The sequence below is a fragment of the Dermacentor variabilis genome, chromosome 1, assembly GCF_050947875.1.
Source record: "Dermacentor variabilis isolate Ectoservices chromosome 1, ASM5094787v1, whole genome shotgun sequence".
In the NCBI taxonomy this organism is placed as follows: Eukaryota; Metazoa; Arthropoda; class Arachnida; order Ixodida; family Ixodidae; genus Dermacentor; species Dermacentor variabilis.
The window spans coordinates 189,273,112-189,300,464 of record NC_134568.1 but is presented as its reverse complement, the minus strand read 5'-3'; the positions used below and the strand labels follow the sequence as shown (position 1 = coordinate 189,300,464).

Sequence of the window (27,353 nt, the reverse complement as noted above, 5' to 3'; positions counted from 1 at the left end):
CGTCGTGCGTCATTACACGGAGATGTGGTTCTTGCTGCAGCGGCTGCGGGCGGAAGTGAGAGGGTTGACGAAAAATCGGGAGAGCGAGGACGAGGCCCAGCCACAGATACGTTAGGTTGCGCGCCAGAGGCGAGTTGCTCTACGAATGTTAGCGCCAAGACAAAGGCGCTTTCGCCTTTCCCCGTGCCCTCGATCGGGGGCTCGAATTTCATGGACACCTCCGCGGGCATGTTATTTACTTTGCCGTACGTGTTCGCGTCTAATGATGTTGCGAGCGACTACGATGTTTTCCGTTTTGTGCGTTTTCTTTCTTTCTTTCTTTCTTTCTGTTTTTTTTCGGTGGCGAGAGGATCCGTGTCTATGTCACCCCTTCCCTGTCCTTTCGCATCGGCCCTGCGCTTCGAGCTTGTCGACTTGTTTTGCTGTTTCCTCGGGGTCGCGCTTTCACTTGAACTTTTGTTTTCGTTCTTTTTTTTACTTCTGCACACGAAAAACAAAGCAGGCGTCGTGGAAAGTTGGGCGCAGGCGCGTCGACTCGTTTCCTTCGCTTATCGCGCGCACCGGGGACATATTTGCTCGGAAGCGAATAAGGTTATAGGCCGCGCTGTCGCTGTGGGGCGCGAGAATAATTCCGGTCGGGTTGGAGCGGGTTTGCGTTCTCCCGTGACCAGGCTTTGGCAAAGGCTGTTTTGTTGGGCTTTCATTGCCGACGCGGTTCACGTTGCGCACCGTCCGCATTTTCGCCCGATCGGGCTTTTTCTTTCCTTCCTTTTTTTTTTTTTTGCGTGCGCGTGCGTGCACTTTTCTTTCTTTTTTCTCCTCTCTCTGTCTCGGCATCCGCGCCCGGGTGCACCTCTTTTTGAGCGTCGCTTTTGCATGGAAGCTCCGATTGCGCGTTGTCCGTCGCCCAGAAGAGGAAATAACAGCGGAGGCCACGCGATTGACGTTTCATTAGCGGATTAATTAATCAGAATCAAGGCTCCATAAATTAACTCTCGACGCCCCTTGGTCGTGCCCCCTAGCGGGGCAGCTTGGACGTGTCTCTTCCGATTAATGCAGCCGTTGCGCTTTCGTTTGCGCGGCGCTGCTCGCGATCGTTGCTGTTCGCGCTCCGAACCGCCGGCAGTGTGTATCTCGGTCTCGTGCGGTACACCTCCTTGTTGATTGCCCGTGCGCGTTCTTCGTTTCTTCTTTTTTTTTTCTTTTTTGTGCTCGTAAAACAAAGAAGGCTGGAGGGGAAGGCGGGCGCGCAGACGTTCCCAGCACCGAGAGTTCGCGCCGTGTGCGCGCCGCGCAAAAAACTTTACTGTGGCCACGCGAGGTTACAGTTCCGGGCGCGGCTTATTTATCTGAGGCATCGAGCGCGACGCTCCTTTGTGTTTGGCGCCAAGCCCAGCGGTTTCTCGATAACTCTGACGGCGTCGGGTTCCGCCGCATGCGCCCGTGTGGGAGTGCGCTGGGCACGGCGCATCCGGTTGCAACCGCAAATGATGAACACGCGCGCGCTGTCATCCCTCTGGCAGAGTTTCGGCGGCGTCACCTCCCCTCCGACCCGCGTTGCTTTTCGGTGGCTCTGCGCGGCGCAGATCCGCTCGCTGGTTGGACCGGGCCCCGGAAATTGACAACTTTCCCTTTGGTCTCGTGTGAGGCGACGCTCGCACCTGTCTGCTGGCGAGCCAACCGCGTTGTCTCTCGCGGTGTGTATGCAAAGCGTCTCGAACGCCCCGACTTTCCCGAGTCGGGAGCCGAAGGCACGCGGAAAAACTTACGGTTCGCCATTCTGTCATCACGTCCTCTTCACGCGCTGCTCTGATAAATGCGGAACCGTCGAGAGATTGCGTTTGGCTGAACAACTTAGCAAATCAACGCTGTGAGGCGCCATTACCTTTTTCATTATACGTCAGTGCGGCGGCAGATGTTCCCGCCTAACGGCCAGACAAAGATTATCAGCAACACTGGGCTTTAGCTACTACACCGTGCCGACCGGCCCACTACAACATCTAGACAATACAAGGCCTGCTCGCTCCTCCGTGCCGTCAGCGCCGAGGGTCCATGGGATCCGCGGACCTTCCACCTGCATTTAATTTAAAAGCAGTCAGCCTTAACAAAATTATGTAGATAAAGAAAAAAAGAGAGATGCTGTATTCAATAAAAATCTGGACATGTTTGCCAGGGTGACGGCCTGGCATGCCTACGCGATGCTTATACGCAACGATGTAAAAAAAAAAAAAAGAGGGCACATACACCCACTGACACGCATACAAGAATGCTGTCGGACACATTGAATAATACCGTCAGCTGTGCGCTCTGGCAAAATCGAATGCTTGGAATCAGGAATAATGATATGGATAAGAAAATCCTGAAAGCACTGCACGTCAGACGTCGCAAAATAAGGGCGATTTATTTATTTAAAACGTTTACACCTTTTTTTAGCGTGTGCGTCGGTTTCGACGTCGGGAGTGCGTAAAGATTTCTAGCAATTTCGCTTTAAAACTGTGGCATGCTTTCGCGTGTTCCGTTCCTCCACCGACGACTTCATTTTTTTCCACCTTAATCACATTTAATGCCACTAAATCCGATCGACGGCGAGCCCGCGGTGACTGTCCTATAATCGTCCTTGTACGCTTGGTCTTACCAGAGTACTTGCCGGTATTAAAAGGCTCTGCATGGTCTTACATTTCGCCCTACTTTTCGGTCATGCCAACCGCAAGCTTCCCCCCCCCTCTCTCTCTCTCTCTCTCATGATGGAGGATTGGTCGATCACAGAAGAATCTGCCAGCATGCGAAAGATGGGTGGTAGTTTAGGGAAGATGCGGGATGATAACATTTTGACTGGTGTTCGAAGCAACCCACGCCTCCAACTTCATGCGCTGGCTGCGCTAACGATGTCAATGCCCCCGTCTTTTATCGTCTGTGATAACGACACTGCACGCAAGTCGAGACATTACTTACGACGGGGCGGCTTTCCCGAAGGGTTTTTCGCTGACGGCAAAACTTCTTTTTCGTCGTCAGGCGGGTGCACTTTTTTTTTTCCCCCCTTTGCGCGCTCTGACCAGAGGTGTGCGCGTAGTGCATGGTGCACGTCCGATCGCGGTACGGTGACGCACATGAAATGCGCGTTTGTCAGTCTTTCGACGCCTATTGAAGCGGACGCTGACATTGTGTGAAAATTATGCAAATTCTCGGGTTTTTAATTATTTACTGGGCGTGCGCAGGCGCTAGGCGGCGTACTTACGACGACGGTTTGCGCAGGCATCGGCCTTCCCGTTAGAAGGAACCGAATTTTCGCGTTCCCCGATGGCCATCACGTAAAAGTAGATAGAGAAGGGCTGGCATGCACAGTGCCATCAAAAGTAAAGCGTGGCCTGCCCTCTGCGCTTTGGAAAAGCGGATCGACCGATCGCTCCCACAGCGTCCTCGGACTCGCCCGATAACTCGCCCCGCGCGGAAGAAAGCCCGAGAGAAAGGCAGCCCCGACAGCTGCGGTGTCAGGCCGCCACGAACACGCCGAAAAAGAAATGGACGCGACGAGATATCCCGTGGCTTCGGTGTACACTCGCAGAAGCCGGGCTTCTGCGCGTGGTGGCTTTTGAGCGTTGCGTTTGGGATGCGGCCGACAAATGCCGCGACGCCGCAGGCAGAACGCATTAGTCAGATTAGGCGCGGTGCTTTATGCAAATCGGCCTCTGGTCTCACTCGCCGTGCGCGCTGGCAAGAAAAGTGGTGGCCGCCGTTCTTAATGGATAAGCGTCGTCTTTCCCGCATGGCGTGGTCACGTGCGTGAGCGATCCGGCGTCGGCATAATCGCCCAAGTCCCGGATACAAGACGCTCCTATATGTGGCAACGAAGCCGTAGGCGAAAGTTTCTTTTGTTATCTCTGTCTCTTTATTCTTCTCTCAAGTCAAACACTGCCATACCGGAGAGCTATAGCGGGCAGCGACTCCATATCTCGCATCTCACGAACACGAAAAGGGTTGCAACCAGAGCTCGGGGTGTATGGTATGGTCACTGCGTTTGGGATATTCATTGCGCAAAGCAGCCCGCGCACTCCACAAGACAAGCGCGGGCGTGTGGACTGCTGATCATTTAGATCGGCACCACGCATCTACTCCGCCTGCGTGCTTCTCGTGCTGCGTGGGCAACAGGGGGGGGGGGGGGGGTGCAGGTGCTCATCGGACAGAGATCGCGCACGGTAATCATTCGGGACCCTCGTGCGGCCTTGTCTTGGGACAGCGCTCAAAATTGATCACTGGCCTGTACCTATAGTACGCTCGTATTTCTCTTATGTACAGAAAGAAAGCGATTACTGCCCTTTATCGGCGTTTCGATTTTATGTGCTTTAACCAGTCATTTGCATACGAAATATCAAATATTAAGCTTGCCTTTAGGCTTGTAGTATTGACTAAAACCTGCATCGCGTACGTAAAGAAGATATCGTTGTTTTCAGAACGGTTAACGTTACAGCGATAATAATAGAAAACATAAATGTGCGGAAAGTACTCCCCGCAACTGTGTATTCATAATAGGATCGAGACTGGTATGAACGCTAAAAGCAAGTAAGATTCACTTAGTGCTCTCGATTTTAGGCGCGGACGGACTACATGCTGAGGCCTGTCTGATATATTCAGATTCCCATAAAGAAGCTTCTCTGCATGCGTAGCAAATGATGAGATTACTGGGTTTAGTTTTCGCATTTCTGCATCAAATGTGGCCATTTGTTTGTCCGCACAGACGCTTGCTCTGCCATACGCGTATCTAACGCATGTGCCGTAAGCATTTCTATGCCTACCCAACGATGATGATGATGTTTGGTGTTTAATGGCGCAAGGGCCAGGTGTGGCCAAAGAGCGCCATGCACCTACCCAACGAGGAAACCCGTCAGTCAGGTAAGACGGTCACTTTCATGATAGGGCCCGCAGCAGCGAGCGAATTGACCTTCGTGCTGCCTCTTGCGGCACACGAAACAATCGGCACTCGGAACACTCTGTCCTCATCGCAGATCGCTCTCAAGATAGGGCCCGCGTGGCTCGCCACACGCAGCCGCCGCCGGTGTGCGGTTGACCACGGTTGATAACGGTTCGACGCGGATTGATGAGGCGCTCAAGAACGATAATGGCTTATAATGATCGGAACATCATCAGCGTACATGGCGCCGCCGCCTGCAGTAGTTTGCTTGCGTCATCAATTCACCTTGCGCCGCCGTCTGCAGCAATTCGTGTCGCCGCAGTGCTGTCGTTTATATACTGGCCAGATCAAGTTTCGTAACATTGATAATGACACCGAGCTGCGTGGAGATGAGCAAGTGGCACAATGCTTACGCATACTTACAAGACAACTCCCAGAGGAGTTTCTGCGTGAATTATTTTTTTTTTCATCTCTCATCGTGTATCAAGTCTAGAGTAGTATGTCAGACCTATAGCTAACCTAAGGTAATGTTGAAATAGAGGCCGCTACCATCCGTCGTGCTAGCAACACCACACTACAGATTTCGTTATATTAGCCGCCAGCTACTCAGTTTTACGACGTCCTGTGTCTAGCGACTGCAATGTGACACACGATCCTCTTGTAATGCTTTATTTCCGTCTCCCGTTTGTAGCAGATTATCAAAGTATCAAAGCGCAAAAGTTCACTTGCGAGGTAAAATTACTTCTGCGTAGTGGGATATCCACATCATAAAAAGGCTGCTCAGAAACCGCTAAGGATGGTCGCGTAACCGCTAAGCAGCAGTCATGCAATTATACGCCTAAGATAAATTGTATTCTGGTCATATATGAGAGCTTAAGATTTTCTTTCCTTCTGCTGTGTGATCACACACCACCTCGTTCATGTGTCGTGATATCACAGATTGCGGAATGATCAGCACATTGCTACAAGGAATCGCTAATGCGCTGCGTTCAGCTGCCGCAGCGACCACTTCAGTTGTTTAAAACGCGTCAAATGTGTTACAGCGAAGCTGTATATGGCTAGGGTTCCGCGCATATTTGTTCTCTGTGAGCAAAACCATCATCATCAATGGCTCAAACCCCCGTAAGCAATCCTGCTCCCGTAAGCAAACGATAGACAGTTTTAGCAGAGCGCTTGCTTGCGCTCCGCTCCGCACACGTTTCACGCGCACCGGTGGCTGCATAGAATGCATTGATTTCGCTTATCTAACAAGCGCGTCTCCCAGAGACGTCACTGACGTGCTCTAAGCTTGGCGGTAAAACGATTACGAAAGCAACTACACGCTCCCTGACGCACCGCTAAATCAGGTTCCTAGCGGAACGTGGTCAGCGTCCCACGTTCCGCTGCCGCTATGTGTGCTGTGCGCACGCGCGTCAGAGTTCCCGGTAGCGTTTTGCTGAGCGGCTGCGTGCCAATTGTTGTGATAGGCCGGTCTGAGCGGAGCGGACCGTAAACGCTCTGCTAAAACTCTCTAATAAATGCAATGGCTCATAGCCCCGTAAGGCAGAGGCTACAAGCACTCGGCAAATTGAAGCGAACGGCGCTTAAATTCTTTCTAATCACGCATACAACATACACAACAGCATGTAGAAAACTGTCATCGTACCCTGGCTCATACCCCCGTAAGCAAGTAAAAAAATGTAATGACTCATAGTACCGTAAGGTTCATGGCTACTCACTTTGCTTGAATTAGCTGCGATGACACTACCCCTGTTGTAGTTGTCGGTGATTTCAATGTGGATGTGTAGGTACCGAAAAGAGAGCGGTTTACGCGTTCCGTGTTGCACACATATCCCTTGGGATGCCACACCGATCCGGCCCAACCCACCACCCAGCGGCCTACGTGCATCGATTTGACATCATCAAAGAATGTGATTGCAGTTGTGAGTGAAATAATGAGCACAGATCAAGACAATAAAAGAGTGTGCGTACTTTTCGTCACGATGACCACCCATGTAGACAATAAATGTGTTCGTTCCTTTCTTCAAAATTATGTGTCACCTCTGTGTCCTGTGTCGCTTCGCTGGCCAACCACCTTCACAAAGTCGTATGGCTCATGACTTTTTCAAGAGAAGCTTGTATTGCCTCACCCGTGTCGGCGTCGGTGTTGCCGCACGAAAATAAAAACTACTTGTCGGGTTGCGAGACCACCATCTCTAACCGATTCAGCCACTGTCGTTCCATGATACGCGCCGTTAAAGCGGGGTTTTATATGCACGAATGCAAGGCGCGAGCCAATCACGGGCGTCCTCTCCCTCCGGGGAGGGAAAAGGTGCGACAGCATGTTCGCTCGCCTCACCGCCTGCCGTTTCCCGCCAGTTCAGGCCCGGCGGTCAGATGCGAAAGGTCGCGTTTGGTTCGTTCTGCCGAAGAACAGGCTGTGTTGAAGGAACGGCAGCGGGGAGCTGGCCGCGCGTTCGGCCGAAGAACAGGCGGCGTTTGATGAACGTCGCCGGGAACTCACTCGAGGAAGGGCTCGTCGTCGACGTGCCGACCTCGCCGTGAGGAAGCGCGAAGAGGCGTTACGACAACGAAGAGCCGCGCATCCCGAGCTTCGTTTGCACCCCTCTTCACAGTAGTGGAACGGCAGTCAAATTTTTTTGTAAAGTGCTTAAATATCGATCATCATCATCATCAGCCTGGTTAAGCCCACTGTAGGGCAAAGGCCTCTGCCATACTTTTCCGACTACCCCGGTCATGTACGAATTGTGGCCATATCGTCCCTGCAAACTTCTTAATCTCATCCGCCCACCTAACTTTCTGCCGCCCCCTGCTACGCTTCCCCCCTTGGAATCCAGTCCGTAACCCTTAATGACCATCGGTTATCTTCCCTCCTCATTACATTTCCTGCTCATGCCCATTTCTTTTTCTTGATTTGAACTAAGATGACATTAACTCGCGTTTGTTCCCTCACCCAATCTGCTCTTTTCTTATCCCTTAACGTTACACCCATCATTCTTCTTTCCATAGCTCGTTGCGTGGTCCTCAATTTAAGTAGAACCCTTTTCGTAAGCCTCCAGGTTTCTGCCCCGTACGTGAGTACTCGTAAGACAAAGCTCATACACTTTTCTCTTAAGGGTTAATGGCAACCTGCTGTTCATGATCTGAGAATGCCTGCCAAACGCACCCCAGCCCATTCTTATTCTTCTGATTATTTCAGTTTCATGATCCGGATCCGCGGTCACTACCTGCCCTAAGTAGATGTATTCTCTTACCACTTCCAGTGCCTGGCTACCTATTGTAAATTGCTGTTCTCTTCCGAGACTGTTAAACATTACTTTAGTTTTCTGCAGATTAATTTTTAGACCTACCCTTCTGCTTTGCCTCTCCAGGTCAGTGAGCAATACGGCAATAATATTTAAATGATCGTGACGAACGTAGGGCGCGACAATCGCACATCGCGCGCTCGATACATGCAGTCACTAATCTTATTGTAGCGCGAAGGCTGTAGCGCAGTCAAATGCGCTTCTACATGGTAAAAAAATCATACTCACATTTACCCATGTCCTCACGGATTCGCGTGCTGCAATTCGGGCTTATGAAAGCGGCAACGTATCGAAAGAGGTAGCGCATATACTACTAGCAAGCTCAAAAGAGTGCAAACGATGCCTCTCCTGGTTCCCCGCTCACATGGGGAAAGACATTCACCCGCAAAAACCCAACCTCAATGAAACGGCCCACGACCGTGCGCGAGAACTTGCCCGCCGCGACGGTCCCACGGCCTCCGAGGGGCTGGACATTCAGTTTAATGACCCGCTACTCACTTACCAAGAAATCACCTCACACTATCGAAAAGGCAGAATGAAATACCCGATCCCGCACGCCAAACTCGAGCGCGCGCAGGCGGCCGCGTTTCGAATGCTGCAAACGGACTCGTATCCGTCACGAGGCCTATTAAGCCACTACAATTCAGAAATCCCGGCAAATTGCACAGACTGCCCAGAACTCTATTGCTCACTCTCGCACATGCTTTGGCAATGTACCGCGTTACCAGAGGGCCCTCTCTCCAGTGAGCCCGAATGGGAAGAAGCCCTCAAAAGCCCGGACCTCACACTCCAACTCAAGGCCGTCCAGAGGGCCCAAGAACTGGCGGAGCGTCACCACGTTCCCGTCCCGACTTGGGCGTCGCCTACCGTTTCGGCCCAAGGAGCTCCCCGCGTGCGATCTCCAACGGCTTATACCCCCTCAGGACCTCAATAAAGTTCTTGACTGACTGACCATTATTTACGACTGCGATAAACCACGGAATAAACCGACTTTGAAGGATGTGTGTGCCGTACGCGCACATGCATAAACAAGTAGCGGCTAGCAGATGACGCGACGCGCAGTCCGCACTATCCTCGTTCAGCTGCAGTGTCCGCCAGGCAGCGGCTCCGCTCAACAAAAAAGGGCGTCACGTTGTCTATTCAGGCACATAAAAAAATTAAATTATGGGCTCTTATGTGCCAAAACCACTTTCTGATTATGAGGCACGCTGTAGTGGAGGGCTCCGGAAAGTTCGACCACCCGGGGTTCTTTAACGTGCACCTGAATCTAAGTACACGGGCGTTTTCGCATTTCGTCCCCATCGAAATGCTGCCGCCGTGGCCGGAATTTGATGCCACGACCTCAGCAGCCCAACAGCATATATCCACTGAGCAACCGCGGCGGGTATTCAGGCCCGCCGTGGTACCGTGCCCCAAGTTGGCGTGAAATAGGTGAGATACGAACGGATATACGGAAAAGTTCGGAAAGTTCCCAAAGAACGCTAATCGCATTAAAACGACGAAAGGGGCCTTTTTCCTACTGAACATGTAAATATTTGTTCAGTGGACATCTGTAACTTATATGTAACGTCTCATAAGAAGTCACAAGAAGCCATCAAGGTATGACTGGTATGACTAGTAGTGTGACAAGATATGACTAATAAATAATCGGGCCCTCGGTTTCCTTTCACGTGCAACATCTGTAACATATGCAACATCTGTAACATTTGTTGAATCGGCAACTGTAACGTTCAGGATTAAGATTTGTGACGATTTTCTTTTCGGCCCTAATGCAAACCGGATTCTAATGCTCGCCCTATATAGCCTGTGCGGTTATGTAAATGAAGTACGGTTTTCTTGATCCAGGAAACCCTAACAGAACGTTTTAGCATAGCCGGTATCGCCCTATCGTTACACTTACCGCTGAGCTGCTAACGGCTCAATCATGTGGGTCACGGATGCCTTATCGTTGTCCTTTTCGTAGCTTCCACAGCACTGCTGGAGATAAATTGGATATAAACGAATCGCACTAGCGCAGAGCTTATCACTGCTAACTGTGCGTCACGGCGGCTGCGATGCGTTAATACTTAGCCGCTATACACAGACGGCACCTGCTGCCAGAAAGCTTAAGATATTCCAAGAAAAGTTACTATAGAATTCATATATATAGGCACGTTAGAGCTGTGCATGGCGGGAAAATCTTTTTCGACATCTCCATAGGGAGCGCTCTATAGTTTTTGAGACTATGATGTTGCGTTTGAAGATGAAATGCGACAGGTAAAAATTTCACGATGTAGAGGATATTTGCCGCTGCTGTATATGCTAACTAGAGGGAAGCATTGAGCATATTTTAACACAATGAAATTGCACCGATGTTCAGAATGCACTGGGAATTGCAAACGGTCAAGGGCCAGGTTCATAGTATAAAACCCACCAAAAAGTACTTCTGCCGGCCAGCAGGCTCGCGCAGTCGTATACCAGCGTTTTGTCATGTCACATTTGTTCCTCAAACTGTGGAGCTATATTTTTGTCAAATGCGCTAAAAATTCGATGAAACGTATGCCGATGAATTGGCGCTCGATGAAATGTCCGAACCGCAGCTAACGAACGTTCCCTACGCATGACCTTCCTTTGTTGACTATCAATATATAGGTGGCGTCCAAAAGCCGACGCCCATAGGCGCTGACTACCGCGGGGAGAGGGGGCTCTGGGGCCCGAGCCCCCTCCGAAGTTTTCAGGAGGGGGGGGGGCAGAGGGCAAGAAGAGGAAGGCCGCATATATATATATATATATATATATATATATCGGTCACGGAAGTGTGGTGGTAGACCAAACGCATCGACTATCATCAGCAATTATGAAAACCTGAGACGAACCTGCAGCTTCAAGAAACAGCGGCGGAGGACTACATCTTTGAGTCCTAGCCTACGCACGGATGTTCTAGCATTTATGGTCTTAAACCCTCATGGTAGCGTGCAAGACGTGGCCGCCCAGGTACCAATTTCCAAGTCGTCAGTTCGGAGGATTCTAAATGACTCGGCCTTTCACCCGGCCACCTCAACCTGCACCAATGCTTGGAAGACAGGGACCTGCAGAATCGTCTAGATTTCACGAACTGGGTCCTTACAAAAGCCGATCAATCACCGGACTTTCTCGGCAACATCATGTGGACAGATGAAGCCAATTTTTGCAGAAACGCCCGGGTAAATTTGCATAATGCACACTATTGGAGTGACTCCAATACACACTGGGTAAGGAGGAGGAGGAGGAGGAGATTTTAATGAAGAAAAAGGAGGAGTGGTCGGCTTAGAGAGCGTGTCTCTAGCCTGCTACTCCTTACTGGGCAAAGAGGAAGTGGGAGATACAGGGAAAGGGAGGTGACTGGTGGTTATGTTATGGTATGCACTCTATACACGTTGTCCAATATGCGGATGCGCGCTGTAGACACAATACACGCGAGAGTAATCTTGTCCACACAAAAAGTTATCGCTCAAACACATTTCGCACTGTCGTCACGTCACACAGGTTCTAGAGGCGATCGTCTAAACCAGTCTCCCGTAGAAAGTTCAAAAGTGACTTTATGGCACGTTGGGCATGGTCAACTCTTCTCCACGCGCCTAAAATATTTTCTTCTGAAAAGCGGCGGGAGTCCAAGCAGTCAACGCTTGACTTAAGTGTTCTTCGCTCGGTTGCATATAGAGGGCACACGCAAAGTACGTGAGCTATTGTCTCGGGAGTGCGACAGACGCTACAGTCAGCTTCTCGTGCTTGTCCAATCTTGTGAAGGTATCGATGAGTGTACGCCACACCGAGCCGTAATCGATGGATGAGCGTCTCCTGGCCTCTCCGCAACCGAAGTGGAAGCCGGAATGTCAAACCAGCCTCAAGTCTATGGAGGCGCTCTTGCTGGTGTTCGAGGTTGTCCAATTGTCGCGCCATAGAGGTTTTGATGGATTTATGTAGCAAGGCATTGATGTCATACCGGGAAAAATGAATTTTTGTAATGTTCCCGTCAGTGTGCGCCTTTTTTGCTTCCGCGTCAGCATGCTCATTTCCAGCTATTCCACAATGGCTAGGAATCCACTGCAGCACGATGGTATGCCCGGATTGAGACGCCTCAGCGAACAGAGAGATGATATCATAAACCAGAGGACTATATGCGGTTCTGTGATTCATACAATTGCTGATGAGTTGCAGTGTTGGTTTTGAGTCACAGAAAACTGTCCATTTCTCGAGGCTTTGTTGCAGTATGCAGCGGATTGCTTCTCGAACTCCGGACAACTCAGCTGCTGTAGACGACGTTCTGTGTCCTATCTTGAACCGTTGTGCGATCCCCATTCCAGGCACCGTGTAAGCTGCCACGGAAGTAGTCTATGTCACATAATCATCTGAAAAAACACGTTCGGTATATCCCTACATGTAAGCAATGTAGGATAGCGCGAAATGCTTGAGCCCAGCAGGCGGCATTTTCGACTTCTTCGTTATTCCGGGGATTGAGAGTCTCACCGTTGCCTTTGCCATCGTCCAGAGTGAAACTTCTGGTATGTCATACGGTTCTAAATCCGACGGCAATAAGTCTTGCTGCGACATCACGGCTTCTGAGTAGGCGGCGACTGGCCGTATGCTTGAGCCGTTCGTTAGTGGATGATTCCTGTGTCCTGTCAGTAGCCTTAGATGCACCCGCAATGGCTCATGTTGCAGATAAACTCGAGTTGGGCACGCGCGTGCCTCTGCAATAGTGCCCCAAGTAGAAGCACATCGTGGTAGTCCTAGGCAAATTCTCAGTGCGCGAGCCTGAGCACTTTCAATTGAGTGTGCGTACAGCAGTTGTACTAACCCGAGAAAGTACAGGCGCGCTGTAGCGGCGGTAGCGAACAGAAAGTGTCTGGTAGAGCTGCAGAAAAGATGATTTGGATGGCCCCCACGATTTTCCAGACATATGTCGAATGATTTGAGTAAAGCTGTCCAGCTTTTTTCTTAATGCAGAGATGTGCTTCGACCAAGATAAGACACGGTCGATGATGACCGCGGGAAATTGTAGTGGGTTACCGAAGGTGTTATCTTCCCATCAATCAAAACGGGGTAGCAGGCCATTGACCTCCGTGTAAATGCCATGGTTACACTTTTTGCTGGTGAGAGCTGCAGTACGCGACTGTTTAGATATGTCGACGTTATTGACACCGCACGCTGCAGCTTCGTTTGCACTTGCAAGCGCGTTAAGCTCGTGGTCCATACGCAGATGTCATCTGCGTATACAGAGACCGAGACTGTGCCTGCGAGTTCTTTGACGAGTCCCCCAACGAGAACGACATTAAATAAAGTTGGGCTCAGTACACCTCCTTGAGGCACCCCACGATAGACGAGATGGTTCCTTGTTTCGCCGTCTTCAGTGGTCATGAATATCGTTCTCTCTTGAAGAAAGTTGGCTATCCACTGATGCATACCGCCACCGATGCCATATTCTTCAAGGGCATTAAAAATTGCATGATGTAGAACATTGTCAAAAGCGCCCTTGATATCAAGAAAGGCAGCAGCTGTCAATCGACGGCGATGGTTCTGATGTTCAACGGTCGTTACTAGGTCAATAACGCGGTCGATTGATGACCTACGCTTTCGGAAACCTGTCATCGTTTCTGAATATATATTGCGCTTCTCCAAAAACCATTCCAGGCGAGTCAACACCATGAGTTCCATGGTTTTTCCTATGCAACTGGCAAGCGCTACAGGTCTGTAGGAAAGCATAGCGTGGGGTGTCTTGCCTGGTTCCAATAATACCACGATCTTGCTTGTCTTCCATTGTGTAGGCACAGTTCCCGAGGACCAAGAGAGATTGTATAAAGCCTGAAGCTCTTCAGGCGCTCGAGGGCCTAGATGGCGCAAGGTAGAATAGGTAATACCATTGGGCCCAGGCGCAGATGAGTGCCTTGAGGAAGAAATCGCTGCACGTAGCTCTTGCAGCGTGAATGGGAGGTAGAGACGATCGTCCATTGTTGGAGGGGCGCACCTGAGTATGCATATCTGCCACACAACGATAATCGTCAAGTACCTTGCTTGCGTTTCCTTTCTTGAAAACGCCGCGCCCGCTACTGTCCTGTCGAGAATGCTCTGTCATGCTGATAACGCGCATGCCGTCCGTTACTGGAAAGTACCGGGCTCGCAGCGTTAAAGAAAGGAAATGCGGACAAGACGATGACGTTTATCGTTGTGAGGCAAGATACGACTCAAAGGGTGTAAATTTTTCTTAAAGGGACACTAAAGCGAAACAATAAATCAGTTTAGACTAATGAAGGACTGTTTGAGAACCCTGCAGGGAGTCATTTTAAAAAAAAATTGTTTGATTATTAGATGAGAAAATGAAGGTCCAAGTATCAGTATTTGAATTTCGCGCCGAAACCCCAGTGCCGGTACGTCAGCGTGACGTCAGGGATTCCAAAGTATGTTTTCGCATTTGAGCCGCGTTGGCTGAGTAAAGGTTCCCGAAACTTGCCATGTTTAATATTTGGTTCCTTTAGAACACAATGTAGTCAATCTGTACCGCTATGTATATTTAGTAGGCCTTGAAGATGCCATCAAAATCCAAGACGTCACAGCCACTAGGTGCGGGAACTTAAAGGGACACTAAAGCGAAACAATAAATCAGTTTAGACTAATGAAGCATTGTTTCAGAACCCTGCAGACAGTCATTTCAAAAAGATAGTTTGATTATTAGATGAGAAAATGAAGGTCCAAGTATCGGTATTTGAATTTCGCGCCGAAACCCCAGCGCCGGAACGTCAGCGTGACGTCAGGGATTCTAAAGTATGTTCTCGCATTTGGGCTGCGTTGGCTGAGTAAAGGTTCCCGAAACTTGCCATGTTTAATATTCTGTTCCTTTAGAACACAATGTAGTCAATCTGCACCACTATATATAATTAGTAGGCCCTAGAAGATGTCATAAAAATCCATGACGTCACAGCCACCAGCTGCGGGAACTTTAGTAGGCGTCGCCACCCGTATTTCGTTCTTGCGCTTTTTCTGGCTTACCAAACGTCTTATCGTTGTAAGAGAGGTGTGTTTGGTGTTGTAGAAAGGTAATTTACTGATGCAGAAGAAATCATTTTTCACTTTAGTGTCCCTTTAAGTAGGCGTCGCCACCCGTATTTCGTTCTTGCGCTTTTTCTGGCTTCCCAAACGTCTTGTCGTTGTAAGAGTGGTGTTTTTGGTGTTGTACAAAGGTAATTAACTGACTCAGAAGAAATTATTTTTCGCTTTAGTGTCCCTTTAAGAGTGTACTTTGAGCTTTGAGGTCTTGTAGATACATAAGGCCGTCACTACACTAAACAATTCTACGTGTATATGGAATGTAGTGAGAAACTGTATGGTATATGGGGTTCGGAAAGCTGGTCGTACCCCTCCCCCAGAAGTATGAAAACTTTCCGCCACCCTAAATCGCGTCCGACGCTTTCAACCGGCAAAAGCATTTAAGAGGAAGCTTTAGCTCGGGTGCTCCTATCTAAATACATGCAAAAGCAGAATTCGTTTTTCTCGGCAACCACTGCACCAAATTTGACGAGGTTTGTTGCATTTAAAAGAAAAACTTAAAATCTAGTGACCGTTGGTTTCGGATTTTTGATTTAGGTCGTCAATTTTTTATTAAAAATTGGCAAAAATCGAAAATTTTCAAAAAACGAAACTATCAAGTTTACAACTCTGTAACTGAGCAACTAAAATTGATAATACAATTCCGTGAACTGCATATAATAGTACATCTAAAGCGGACAAAATTGATAGGTTACACATGAATGTCAAGAAATATAGTAAAATGGAAATATAGGTTGTGCAGAACCCTTGTAAACAACGTAAGAAATTCACGTAAGATATAAAATGACGTATGGAATTTGTCCGCTTTCAATGATCTGATGGATCTCGTTTACAGAACCGCGATATCTGCTCTTGATGCAGAGTTATGAATTTGTAAACTTCGTGCTTCTATTAATTTCAACCTTTCGAATTTTTGAAAATCTTTTTAACAAAATTCAGGATCTAAATAGAAATTCCGCGACCAACAGTCACTAGAATTTCACTTTCCCTCTCAAATGCAACAAATTTCATTAAAATCGGTCCAGGGGTTATCTCATAAAAACGTTTTTGCGTTTTACATGTATTTGAATAGGCCGCTTCGGAGTTGGGCCCGAGCTAAAGCCTCCTCTTAAGACCCGCATTTTAAATACAGAGGGCGGCACCCTATTAGCTGTGGATTTGGACACCACCTATGCCTTATTGAAACCTTATTTAGTCCCGCCGATTTCGAAACAAGGCGAGTAGTGCCAAGCGCGGCCAAGTCAGATATGCGGTTGGCGACAAGTGACGAAACCGAAACTGCTACAAACATGGTAACATGGCTACTTGAAGACTTCATTCTACAAAGATTTGTTAGCTTCGTCGCGGGATGTTTGTATGCATAACGGTGGTATGTAATGTCGCTCAGTTTATAGTTACAACTGCCGTGACCAGCATTCTTCAAATGTACCCTTGGACATTCAGAAGTGTATTTCCTTTTCTTCGGGAAATATTTAAGGTATGGCCATAATCTGTCTTTGACAAGTGAATTCGCGGCCTTTCTTGCCGATAGTGCGTTTTTACTTCACACACTATGAGCTACACTATGACATCGTCGCTGTACACATCCGACCGAAGCGTTGCACTGATTTGCCCCGCTCTGTATTTTGAAACCCACGGCTGAGTTTCAGAGCACAGCTGGCTCTCTCTGATATGACTGCGCCTCATAAAAGCTCTCAGAAACTTTGCAACGTTACAAGTGGGCAACGAACAATTTCGCGGTGTCACCTTCGCGATGAGATGGTAATAATACATTCGCATCTTTTCAACAACTTTTATCTACCTGTAACTTGTGCCACACACCTTATTTTTAAGCTTCGACCCGAAAAAGCTTGCACGGTTTACCGCACCACATGCTAAGCTTTATACCTTTATTATCACTGCCTCTGAACTTGTTTCCTATCTTTTAGATTAACAACTCGATTATCAGTACCGCCTGCCGAGATATATCAGTATGCGCTGTCAAAAGATAACAGATAGCTCGCTGATAACTGTGCTTTCAAGGGGAAATTGTGTGCAAAAAGATTAGCCGTGCAAGTCAGAGAGCAGAGTCGTGTGGTACCCATGCCCAGGAAGCTTGCCCAGCTCTTTAGCTTGCATGGAAGCTATATGTTTAGATTAATGTGTCATATTCATCACAGGTGTCAATGTTATTTTTATTGCTGTATGTGTTCTACTGTAGACGTGGGCACCAAAGTGCAGAGGGTGAAGGCATACCAGCCTCTCAGGTGTGGTACCATCATTCACTCCATAGGAAAAGCGGAGGAGGAGCTTGAGGAGTTGGCCGAGTCCCTGCAGCTGCCTTCAGAGGTGCTTGCCCTGCGTGAAGGCAGCGAGCCATCTCCCGAGCTGAGCATATACGCCCGGGTCATGCTGCGTGGAGGCACACTCTTTGGGCCTTACGCTGCCCACCTGGTCAAGGACCCTGGCCAGTCTGTCAGTGCTGCTCACATCACCGTGAGTAGCTGCACATGCTTAGTTACACTGAGGTTTAGGAGCCATTTGGTTCAATCAACCTCCTTTGCTCACTATTGGGGTTTCTGACAAACCTATGGTTTATATAATTTTGCCATCTCACAGTGTGTATGCTAAGCGTTACCTGACATACATATGCACAATGCCATTTACCACCTTTAAATGTGATACAGCTGAATGCACGAGCCAGTCTAGAATAACATGCAGGTTTGGGCAAGTTGGTGGTTGTAGACCTTTTATTGTAACCTAGCACACGAAAAGAGACAAAGAACATGGAATAAAGAAATTACGTATGTTGTTTCATTTTCTTTCGAGCCCTTTTTTCTCATTTGTAGTTAAATGAAGAAATAGATGATGTCATGCTTACACTGCTGTAGGGCTGTCAACATATGCTTACTTGAACTGGGAAGGAAAAAAAGGGCATTTAAATGCTCTTGCACACAATGGGGCTTAATAAGACATTTTTCTTGAGGGAGGGAGGTGAAATGTACTGTGGTGTGACTATCAACTGAACTGCAGGACCAGGGATGTCAATGCAGTTTGCAAACCCTCTCCCTTCACAATATCCAGAAAGTTGCTTACCGTAATGCTTGGCTACTGGTGCGCCAAGTGAAAGAAAATGCAACACTAAGGCTGCAGATCTAATGCAAATATACAGGTGGAGACAAAATAATAATGGATCTGCAAGCCTGTGCCAAATTGCATTTTTGCACCCTATGACAAAGCAAACGCCTGGTGTCGAGTCCTGGCATTGTGCATGCACATCCTTTCAAGCCTATGTACCTGCCTATGTACCCACTTCTAGCCCACTTGCTGTCAGAGTTGTGATGATTGAAGGAGATTACGCTAGGAGAGTGGTGTCTATATCTGCCGGTGAAGAGTGTGGTGCATTGTCACACGTCACAGTGGCCGAAACAGACACCGCTTTCCTAGCGTAATCTTCTACAATCATCACGATTCAGACAGCAGGCTGGCAAGAAGTGGACGTATTGGCAGGTAGATGAGCTTGAAAGGGCACAAGAATACAGTTTGGCATGCGATATCGTATCCCATATTATTTTGTCCCTGCCTGTACACAAGACTGCACAGAACTTAGTCATATTTGCAATTAAATATATGATTGCTGTAGAGACTATGTTTTCAAAATTGAGGATGCTCATAGATTGCTCGTATTTCGTAATGTTTGATGAATGGCTAATAAGTGCATCACTTCTGCACACACATGTGTGTGTTATTGTCAGATGTACATATAGCATTATTAGTTAAATGCCAAATGTCCTTACTGAGGAGATTTTATAATTTGAGTTTGTTTTGCAAACTTTTCCATTTGTGTAAGTTTATTGTATTTTCTCATATGCATTTATTTATTTATTTTCATTCACTTATTAATGCATTCAATCATTGTTTCGGTAAAAAAAGTTGCACATATAAGGCATCAGGAAGGCTGTATTGAAAATCTGTAGAATAGCTTTTGTTATTTGGGAGGATGAATGGTTTTGGCTGTCTGGCATGCAGATACAGAGCAAAGAGGGCAGTGCCACCTACCTGAAACTGAAGGAGGCAGCTGGTAGCTGGCTGAAGACACTGCGGCTTGTCCAGGAGAAAGAAAGTGCTAATGCAAGCCTGTCTCTTGAAGGTCAGTCATTTTTGGCATCTTGTTCTTTATTTATTTTTTTGTTCTTAAACAGACTACGCACCGGAAGTAGCAGGTGGATGAGTTTGAGCACTAAGTTTTGAAGCACTGAAATTTTACCTTCTATTAAATGTTAGCCTATTTACATTAATTAGTATCGGTAATTTAATGTCCTGTGGCACACAAGCACTCCACTGCGAGCGAATGATGGTACTGGATACTTGTGTTTGAGATTCTGTTCATCTGTCTTTAAGTGATATTAAGGTGCAGTGCCATCAAACCAGGAATGCTATGAGCAAGGTATGGCAAAATGAACAACACATATGATGAAATAGGTTCACACTGTTACTTGTAACCACTCCAGAATATGTAACTGGATATACTGTCATGGCTCTGTTCTTCTCTGTTCATGCTTCTTATTAGTTTAAGGTGGATGTCAATTTTTTTTCCCTTTCATCGATTCAAGAGTGCCACTGAAAATATTTTAGTAATGGGCTTCTGCGCACTGCATACTTATGGCGAAAACCGAGGCTCAATGTCCAGCTTTTTGTCCAGGACACCTCAGGAAGGCCAACTTCCTCATAGGCTAATATTTGTGTTTGGAGCATGCCGTAGACACATGGCAGTGGCTTAGTGGCTATGCCCGTCTGTTGATGAGCACGGGGTTGCAGGTTCAATTCCTGGCCGCCACGGTCACATTTCAGTGGAGGCAAAATACAAGAACGCTGATGTTCTTAGGTTTAGGTGCACGTCAACGAACTCAGTCTAGAGCGCTCCACTGTGGTGTCCCTCATAACCCACTGCACAGTTTTGGGACGTTAAACCCCACAATTTTTTAATATGCCAGAGCCATGTCTGCGCCCATTATCAAAAGATAATTTCACATTTCTTGCTGTAACTTTGCATGTTCATTAGATGTTTAGAAACTTGGTTGTTGTTCTTAGCAGAATCTGTTATCATTAAGTCGAACACTAGCTTTGTTTTATGTACATGAAATTTAGTCAGTCGAATGTAAGCATGTTGGTATCATGCTGGATAGGCATCAGTGCACAAAATTTCAAGTTCCTTCAATGGGCTGTGATAACAATATGAATAAAAATTATTAATGATCATTAGAGTTTCATCTAGGAATTCCTTTAGTTGCATACCTCAGAGTTGCACACCTCTGCTGTTGGCCTCTGAGGCTTCTGTAGGCATTTTAATGAAATCTGTGAACTCAGAATTTTACCCAACTGGCCATAGTCACGTGGAAGTGTATTGCAGAAAGCAATATTAAAAAAAAAAAATCAGCTGAGCAGCTCCTGCTCACAAGCTATAAAAGAGCCTGAAAATAATTTTGCGCACAAGTATAAGCTCACACATTGTTCTTGAATTCAGGTTGTTGAGAATCATTTTATTTATTTATCTTTTCAGCTCTATGTTGGGCTATTACACGGGTAGAAGCAAATAGTTACTGAAGTATACTCAATATTCATTCAGGAGTGAAACAAATGCTCAGTATCGATGATGCCAGAAAAAGCGACATAACTTACTCATAAAAGCAACAGGCAAATAGTAGTCTTGATGGAGATTCAGAGAATATTGATGTGCTGAGAAATTGAGAAAACTATCTATGGTGGTGGTGGTGAGATAACCACAGCATCTGGCAGCATGTTTCATTGTGCAATGACTCTAGGAAAAATACTATTCAGGAAGCATTCATTTCACACTATTGGGCGGGGAATATATTTATTGTTCAAGCTGATGTCAGTGTGAAGAGTTGTAAGGTGCACAGAATCACAAGTAGACTCATTTGAACTGAGAACAATTTGTTATCGGGTGTCAAATGTGACAGGAAGGAATGTGATCGTAACAAAGAGTAATTTGCGTAGTCAACCATATTTTGCCTGCATCCAGCACAACATGTAAACACATTCTGAATCACTATAAGAAATCTAGGCTTCTTTTTTGGATTTGTTATAATTCTCATTTGCTTTGACCCTGAGCAGCTTCCCTTAATCATGGCTGGGAAAAAAAAGTAGAAGTGCTTTAATACATGTAAATATGGCACTTTGGCATTGGTAGGATTAAAATGTGATATGCCTGGATGCTCTTTTTTGCAGCCAGACTCTTCAACCACTTACCCACAGCAGTGGTCTCATTCCTAGGCGTACACACGGTTGTTAGTTCTATGTCCCATGAGGTTCTTTGATGGTTGCTTTTGCCTTTTTTTCTTGTGGGGGTTGTTTTTATATTTTAGGAAGATGAAACTTTTTAGATGTCCTTGTTTGTGCTGTTAGGAGAAATTTGAAAAAAAAGAAGCTACACATTTATGACTTTGCAACCATCAACATTTCGTGGATACATGAACAGAAAGCCGTTAATATTGTTTTTTTTTTTTTTTGCAGCAGTTTGTATCTCAGTGTCTGGTTGCAGGGCACTTAAAATCAGCTGTGGACAGTACATTACAGCGTATTACAGTATAGTAGTATGATAAGCAGATACTGTATTGAATAAATATTATGTTCCATGCTGGCTTTTAATTTCTCATTGAATGTATGCAAAATGTCCCAGGTTGGATAAATCGCAAAAGAGAAAGTGCAGCACTGCTGATAGTTCCGCCTCCCTAATGAAAAGTCTCGTGCTCACCTAGGATGTCATTCCCATTCCCAATGTCAGTGTTCCCTCAGACTAAAGAATGTATGTAATGTGTCTGGAAGAATCTAAGGTAATATAGTATGCAGAAGAACAGGCAGGCTCTATTTGAAACTTCTAAAGCGTGTACATGGCCGCATGTTAGAATAAATCTCCTTTCTCCATGTCTGCATGCTCTCTTGGTTTCAGACTATGCTGTCTGGAAAAAATTAGACATTCTCCTCACCTGAGGAGTACAGTGCATTTATGGCCAGAAGCAGTCTATGCTCCTTATCATTTCTTTTTTTTTTTTTGCAGACTTCAGTGTTACCCTTCAAATTTAGCTAAAAGACAGCAAATGTTCTTTCCATTTGAAAAGTTTCACGTTAGTAGAAAGCACAGGGCTAGAAAACCACTGCATACTACGTTCAGGCTTCCTTGCTTGTGGAGCACTTGTAATTTATTTACAGCATTTTGACCTACAAATATTTGCATTTTTCCTTTTGTGCAGGTGATGAGGTGTGGTGCAACCTGACACGTGACATTGCAGCAGACACCGAGCTCCTGGCTCATTTCACTGCATCTCCACGAAACAAGCAGATATTACCAAGTACCGAGAGTCCGGCTGATGCCTTGGGTGATGACATTGATGTTGTTGTTGATGACACTGATAATCTAGAGTCAGCTTCATCTGCCGCAGAAGAGTTGAAGAATGGTGTGAGAAGCCCGCTAACAACAGTTTCCAGCTCACCTGTTCCTACTATCTGTAATGGCCCAGATGTACCAGCTGATGATGAGCAGAAAGCACCTGATGGTGCAGAAAACAGTGATCATGCTGAAAAGGCTGAGTCACCAAGGTAATTGCTTTTCATTTCAGCCAACATGTTTAGTAGTTCTCTAAACTAATCACTACGGCAGCATAGCATATAAATGTTTACTAGATAATTTTGGCCTTGTTGGTACATTACGAGAGTAATAGCGCAAAAATGACAGAAGTACAGAGGAGGTTGTGTGTGTTTCTTCCCTCTGTCCATGTGTCATTCTTGTGCTATCACACTGTCATCATAAATTTTTAGTGAAGTTTCCTGTATTACAGTCAACATACTCTTGATAAAGAGGAGCGAGATGAGTAAGGCGATTCAAAGGCTTAATTTTTTTTGTTGGTCATAACCATATGAACAGACAGACAATGAGGTCAGCCATAAATATAGTGCACCCACCAAAGTATTCTAAATGTACAGAAAAAATTTAATCACTTGTGTGATGCCCTTGTGTTGTTTCTTTGTGTGTGGGAAGTCACTAGTGAATCAAAGATTAAGCTCGATTGATATTACATTTTCGTGTTTTTCTAACTCTCAAAAAGATGTTGACATTTTTGTTGAACCCCTCTATTTATATTGACATTTTACCATTTTAATTTATAAAAAGTTGAAATGACAATAAATATAGAAAACTATCGTATGCGTGTGATGGCTCCTCCTTTTCCATCAGTGCAAGTTACTGTAATTAACAACCTAAAAATACTGAAATAATGTTTTGCTAATAACAGTGCAGTATTTGCAGGAACACAGAAACAATAGTCGAAATGCACTATTTAAGTAGTGAATTTTGATCACTGATGGGTGTTTGTTTCTGCAAATACTACAGTGTTAATAGAAATTCAACTGGTACTTAGTGTAGAGTGATACCTTTGGATGCTTCTTAGACTGCCTTGCTGCAAAGGACACCATCTTGGAAGATCCTACCCTCTCCAGTTTTATGCTTCGGTGGCTGCCTGCATACTATGTGTATATACGTGCATAAGTGCATGTGCGTGTGTGTGTGTGAGTGAGAGGTTATTGAAGGTTTTCCTGGGGTGGGCATTCTTTTCTTTCTTCATTTTTTACAGTGAATTTTACAGTGAAGTGGCACAACAGTCTAGTGAAATGACGCGCATTCAAGTAAAGATGGAAGCCTGCAGTCCTGCTGCAATTCCAAGTGGCCAGTCATCTGATGACCTGCCTTCTGATGATCCAGATGGGGATTCTAGAGCCACAAAAAATGACCAGCTTGCTACAGCAGCTTCCAAGAAAGCTGATTTGCACCCTGAACACATAAATGGTTACAGCCCTCTGGCTGGCACAAGCCCCTCCATGCTCTTGCAGCGGCCTGCTATTGTTGTTCAGCAAAGTAAGTTCAGCTTGTTATATCTCTGCATTGCCACCCAGGCACTGGGAATGTCATCAAACGTCTAATGTCCCAAAGAGACATTAACCTGAACTTCAGTTTTGGGTGCATGTTGTAGACTACATTGTACCATACTGTGAGGGTCAAGAGCTCGAACTTGTAAAACACAGAAACAGAGGGGATGGCTGGCAACTCTGTCTACATTGGTATGAACTGCTGTTAGTGATGATTCAGTAATGCCCATGTGGTTGAATGATACCTTTGTATTTTTGTAGACCATAACGAAATGCAGTGTAAGAATTCAAACATAGGGTTCATTCTGTTTTTGTAGAAAGTATACTTGCGCTGTATTTGTATCTGCGAGGCTTAGAAAATCCAAGAATAAACAAGTCACGGCACTAGTCCTTACAAATAGCACACTGATCAACGGCTTCATGTGAAACTTGGCCTGTGCTCATTGCAGTACAGTAGCCCGTAGTGCACTTTAAGTGGTACATTGACTCCACATCAGGAAGTGAATTCGAAACCATGGAACAGTGTAATCTCATTAATTTGAGCCTGCTTAATTCGAACTTGTAGTTTATTTGAACTGACGCTGGTGGTACTGTCAAAATTGTGCGTATTTCAATATGCGAAAGCGCCCAGTAAACTGACTGCGTAAGCATTTGCAACAGTTAATTTGAACATGCTGCAGCACTGACCGTGCTCTCAGCAATGCGCCAACTCAAGCAGTGGTGCTTCTGACCCCACAGTGCAGCCGAGCACTGACTGCTGCTTCTCTCTTCTATTGCAAGTGCCGTATTTTGGCACTTATAACCCGTAGCAAGAATTTTAAAAATTTGATAGTAAAGTCAGGGTGCGGGTTAAATGCGAATTTAGCCTTGAGGTGGAACTTAACAGCAGAAAAAAATGTTGCTTAGAAGTGTGGCTTCACAGTAGTACTCGTTGCGCTGCCGCGAAGCCACACTTCCGGAACTCTTCACTCGTGCGTTAATCATGCACATGTGCCGCCTAATGCAGCGCTGCACATGAGCCCTCCTTTCAGTTTGCTTCCTTTAATTCGAACTTCGGTTAATATGCCCGTCCTGGTGCCATGTTAATAGTGTGCACCACGTTGCACTTGCTAGCATACATAATGTATGTGGAAATACCTGATAGGTCATGAGCCCTTTAGAACAATGACACATACATGTTGATGTATGTAGTAAAAGGCACCTTCACATTGAAAGCATAACAGCATGTTTGTGACAGACCCATATTGGGGCAGGTTTAACCTATTGATTTAAAATGGCCCAAAATAATTTGCTGCTGAAAAATGAGAAACTGTTGAGTTTCTTGTCTTTTGGCTAAAGCAGCTTCTTGTGCTGCTTCACGATTCACAGATTGATAGACCACCCCATTTGGAGCCATCTCTGTAGTGTTACACAATGCATCAACCCAGAGCGCCAGTGTGAGATGCCACTGAGACACATCTGTGGGAATGACGTCATCACTCACCCAATACAATAAATGGCTCTTTGCCTTACACATGGCCTCCTCTCCACCTTGCCCTTCTTACAGCCTCCTCTTCTCAGTCTAGCCACTGCAGCATCAAAATCCATACAGCTTTGCAAAGAAAGTTTGGCTTTAAACTTGGATCAGGGAAACTGAATTAACAGAGTGGGCACTGTGCAGAATATTCTTGAAGTTGCAAAGTTGTGGGGAAATTGCAGAGACTCGCAAGAACGTATCAAATTCACATTAATTAGAGTGAGCTACAGAGATTATATATACAGGAATATGAAAGCCATAGTTCAATGAAAACATAAATGTTGCACTGGGACAAAACTTAGCAAGGATATGAGCACATTCCAAGATATCTGTGGTGAAGCTTCCAGGTGTGTGGACCAATTAAGGGAGACAGAAGTTTAAAAAAAACCAAGGGGGACCACTTGTATTCTTTGTAAAAGAGTGAAAATAATTTTGTGTTTCTGTAAGCAGCATAGCAAATGTTTTGAGCTGAAACTTTGTGCTGGTATAGTTGAATACTTATTCATGCCAATGTGGCTGCTTAAAATTGCTTTATGGTGGAGGATAGCTCATGCAAGCAGTGCGTGTCACAGGAGAGTAGTGTCCAAAGGCTGCAGCGAGTCATGGCTGCATGACCTTTTTTGGCAAGAAATGTGCGACAGCGTTTGTTGTCTTTGACTGACAATTCTGAAAATTTACGTAGGTCTACTGAGAGGGCACATAATTGCTGTTCACAGTAATTTGGTTAAGGGAATCATAGAGTCATTTTAGTATGTGTTTGGCACTTATACGAACTGTTTATACATATGTAATGTATCATTCTGAGCTTGTGGTATTATATTATCTATTATGCTTGTATACGGTTATAGTTTTGTTTGTTCATGTACATATAGAACAACTGCTATTGATTGTAGTGGCAGCTTTATCTCCCAGAATAATACTGTAATACTAGAAACTTCTTTGTTTAACCATTCCCATCTGTAATGTCGTTCAACCTTTAGGATATAATGAATAAATAAAATAGAAAAGCTTATTAATATTAAGACTTGACAAATGCTTAGTCAGTCTTGAAATCTGTTTTGTATTGCCACTTTGTTGAGGATGGCGACTTAATATTTGCAGCATTCGAGTGCGGTATGTGCGGCATCCAATTCAGCAGTGGCAAAACACTAAAAGCCCACCAAATGTTCTACTGTTCTCGGCGAGGTGAGAAAGCTGCCTTTATACCAGCTCGATCACAGACTGAAGTTACTGAGGATTGCCAGCCCCCTGTCTCACCCAACCAGCGTGAGTACCAGTATTATAGTACTCATTTCTTTTAGGTGCTGCTTGGTTCCATGTTTACAGCATTGCACCAAACCTGTACAGTTTTGTAGGGGAAAGATTTTAGTGCACAGCGTACAATCCTTTCTCTTTTTAGAGAATGACCAACAGAGGTAGGATACAAGAGTATATATGTTGCTCCACTTCGTTGTTTGCATGGTTTAGCAATATTTGTCTGGTGCTTAATTATGTGTGCTGTACACGTCCCATTGTTTGAAACTGCCATATTTCGAACTCGCACAGGGGAGATAACATACCTTGTTACCATGAATCATAACACACATTGTACAGTTAAGCCTGCTTATAATTTCCCTTCTTAGACTAAACTCTTAGTGCAGACAGTTTT

General features: G+C 46.0%; 1 protein-coding gene across 3 annotated transcripts in view; it reads left to right on the top strand.

Annotated features, from left to right (window-relative positions):
* Window positions 1-27,353, top strand: part of LOC142589992 (zinc finger protein ush-like) — a 474,624-nt gene that overhangs the window by 433,527 nt on the left and 13,744 nt on the right. For 2 of the 3 annotated variants that reach the window (XM_075701785.1, XM_075701803.1), the window contains exons 2-6: window positions 17,543-17,745; window positions 19,279-19,399; window positions 22,521-22,866; window positions 23,898-24,178; window positions 26,807-26,971. In XM_075701785.1, the coding sequence (XP_075557900.1) occupies window positions 17,543-17,745; window positions 19,279-19,399; window positions 22,521-22,866; window positions 23,898-24,178; window positions 26,807-26,971 (1,116 nt within the window). Of the gene's footprint in view, window positions 1-16,536; window positions 16,748-17,542; window positions 17,746-19,278; window positions 19,400-22,520; window positions 22,867-23,897; window positions 24,179-26,806; window positions 26,972-27,353 lie in introns of those variants that run through there. The other variant, XM_075701794.1, reaches the window with a different exon arrangement.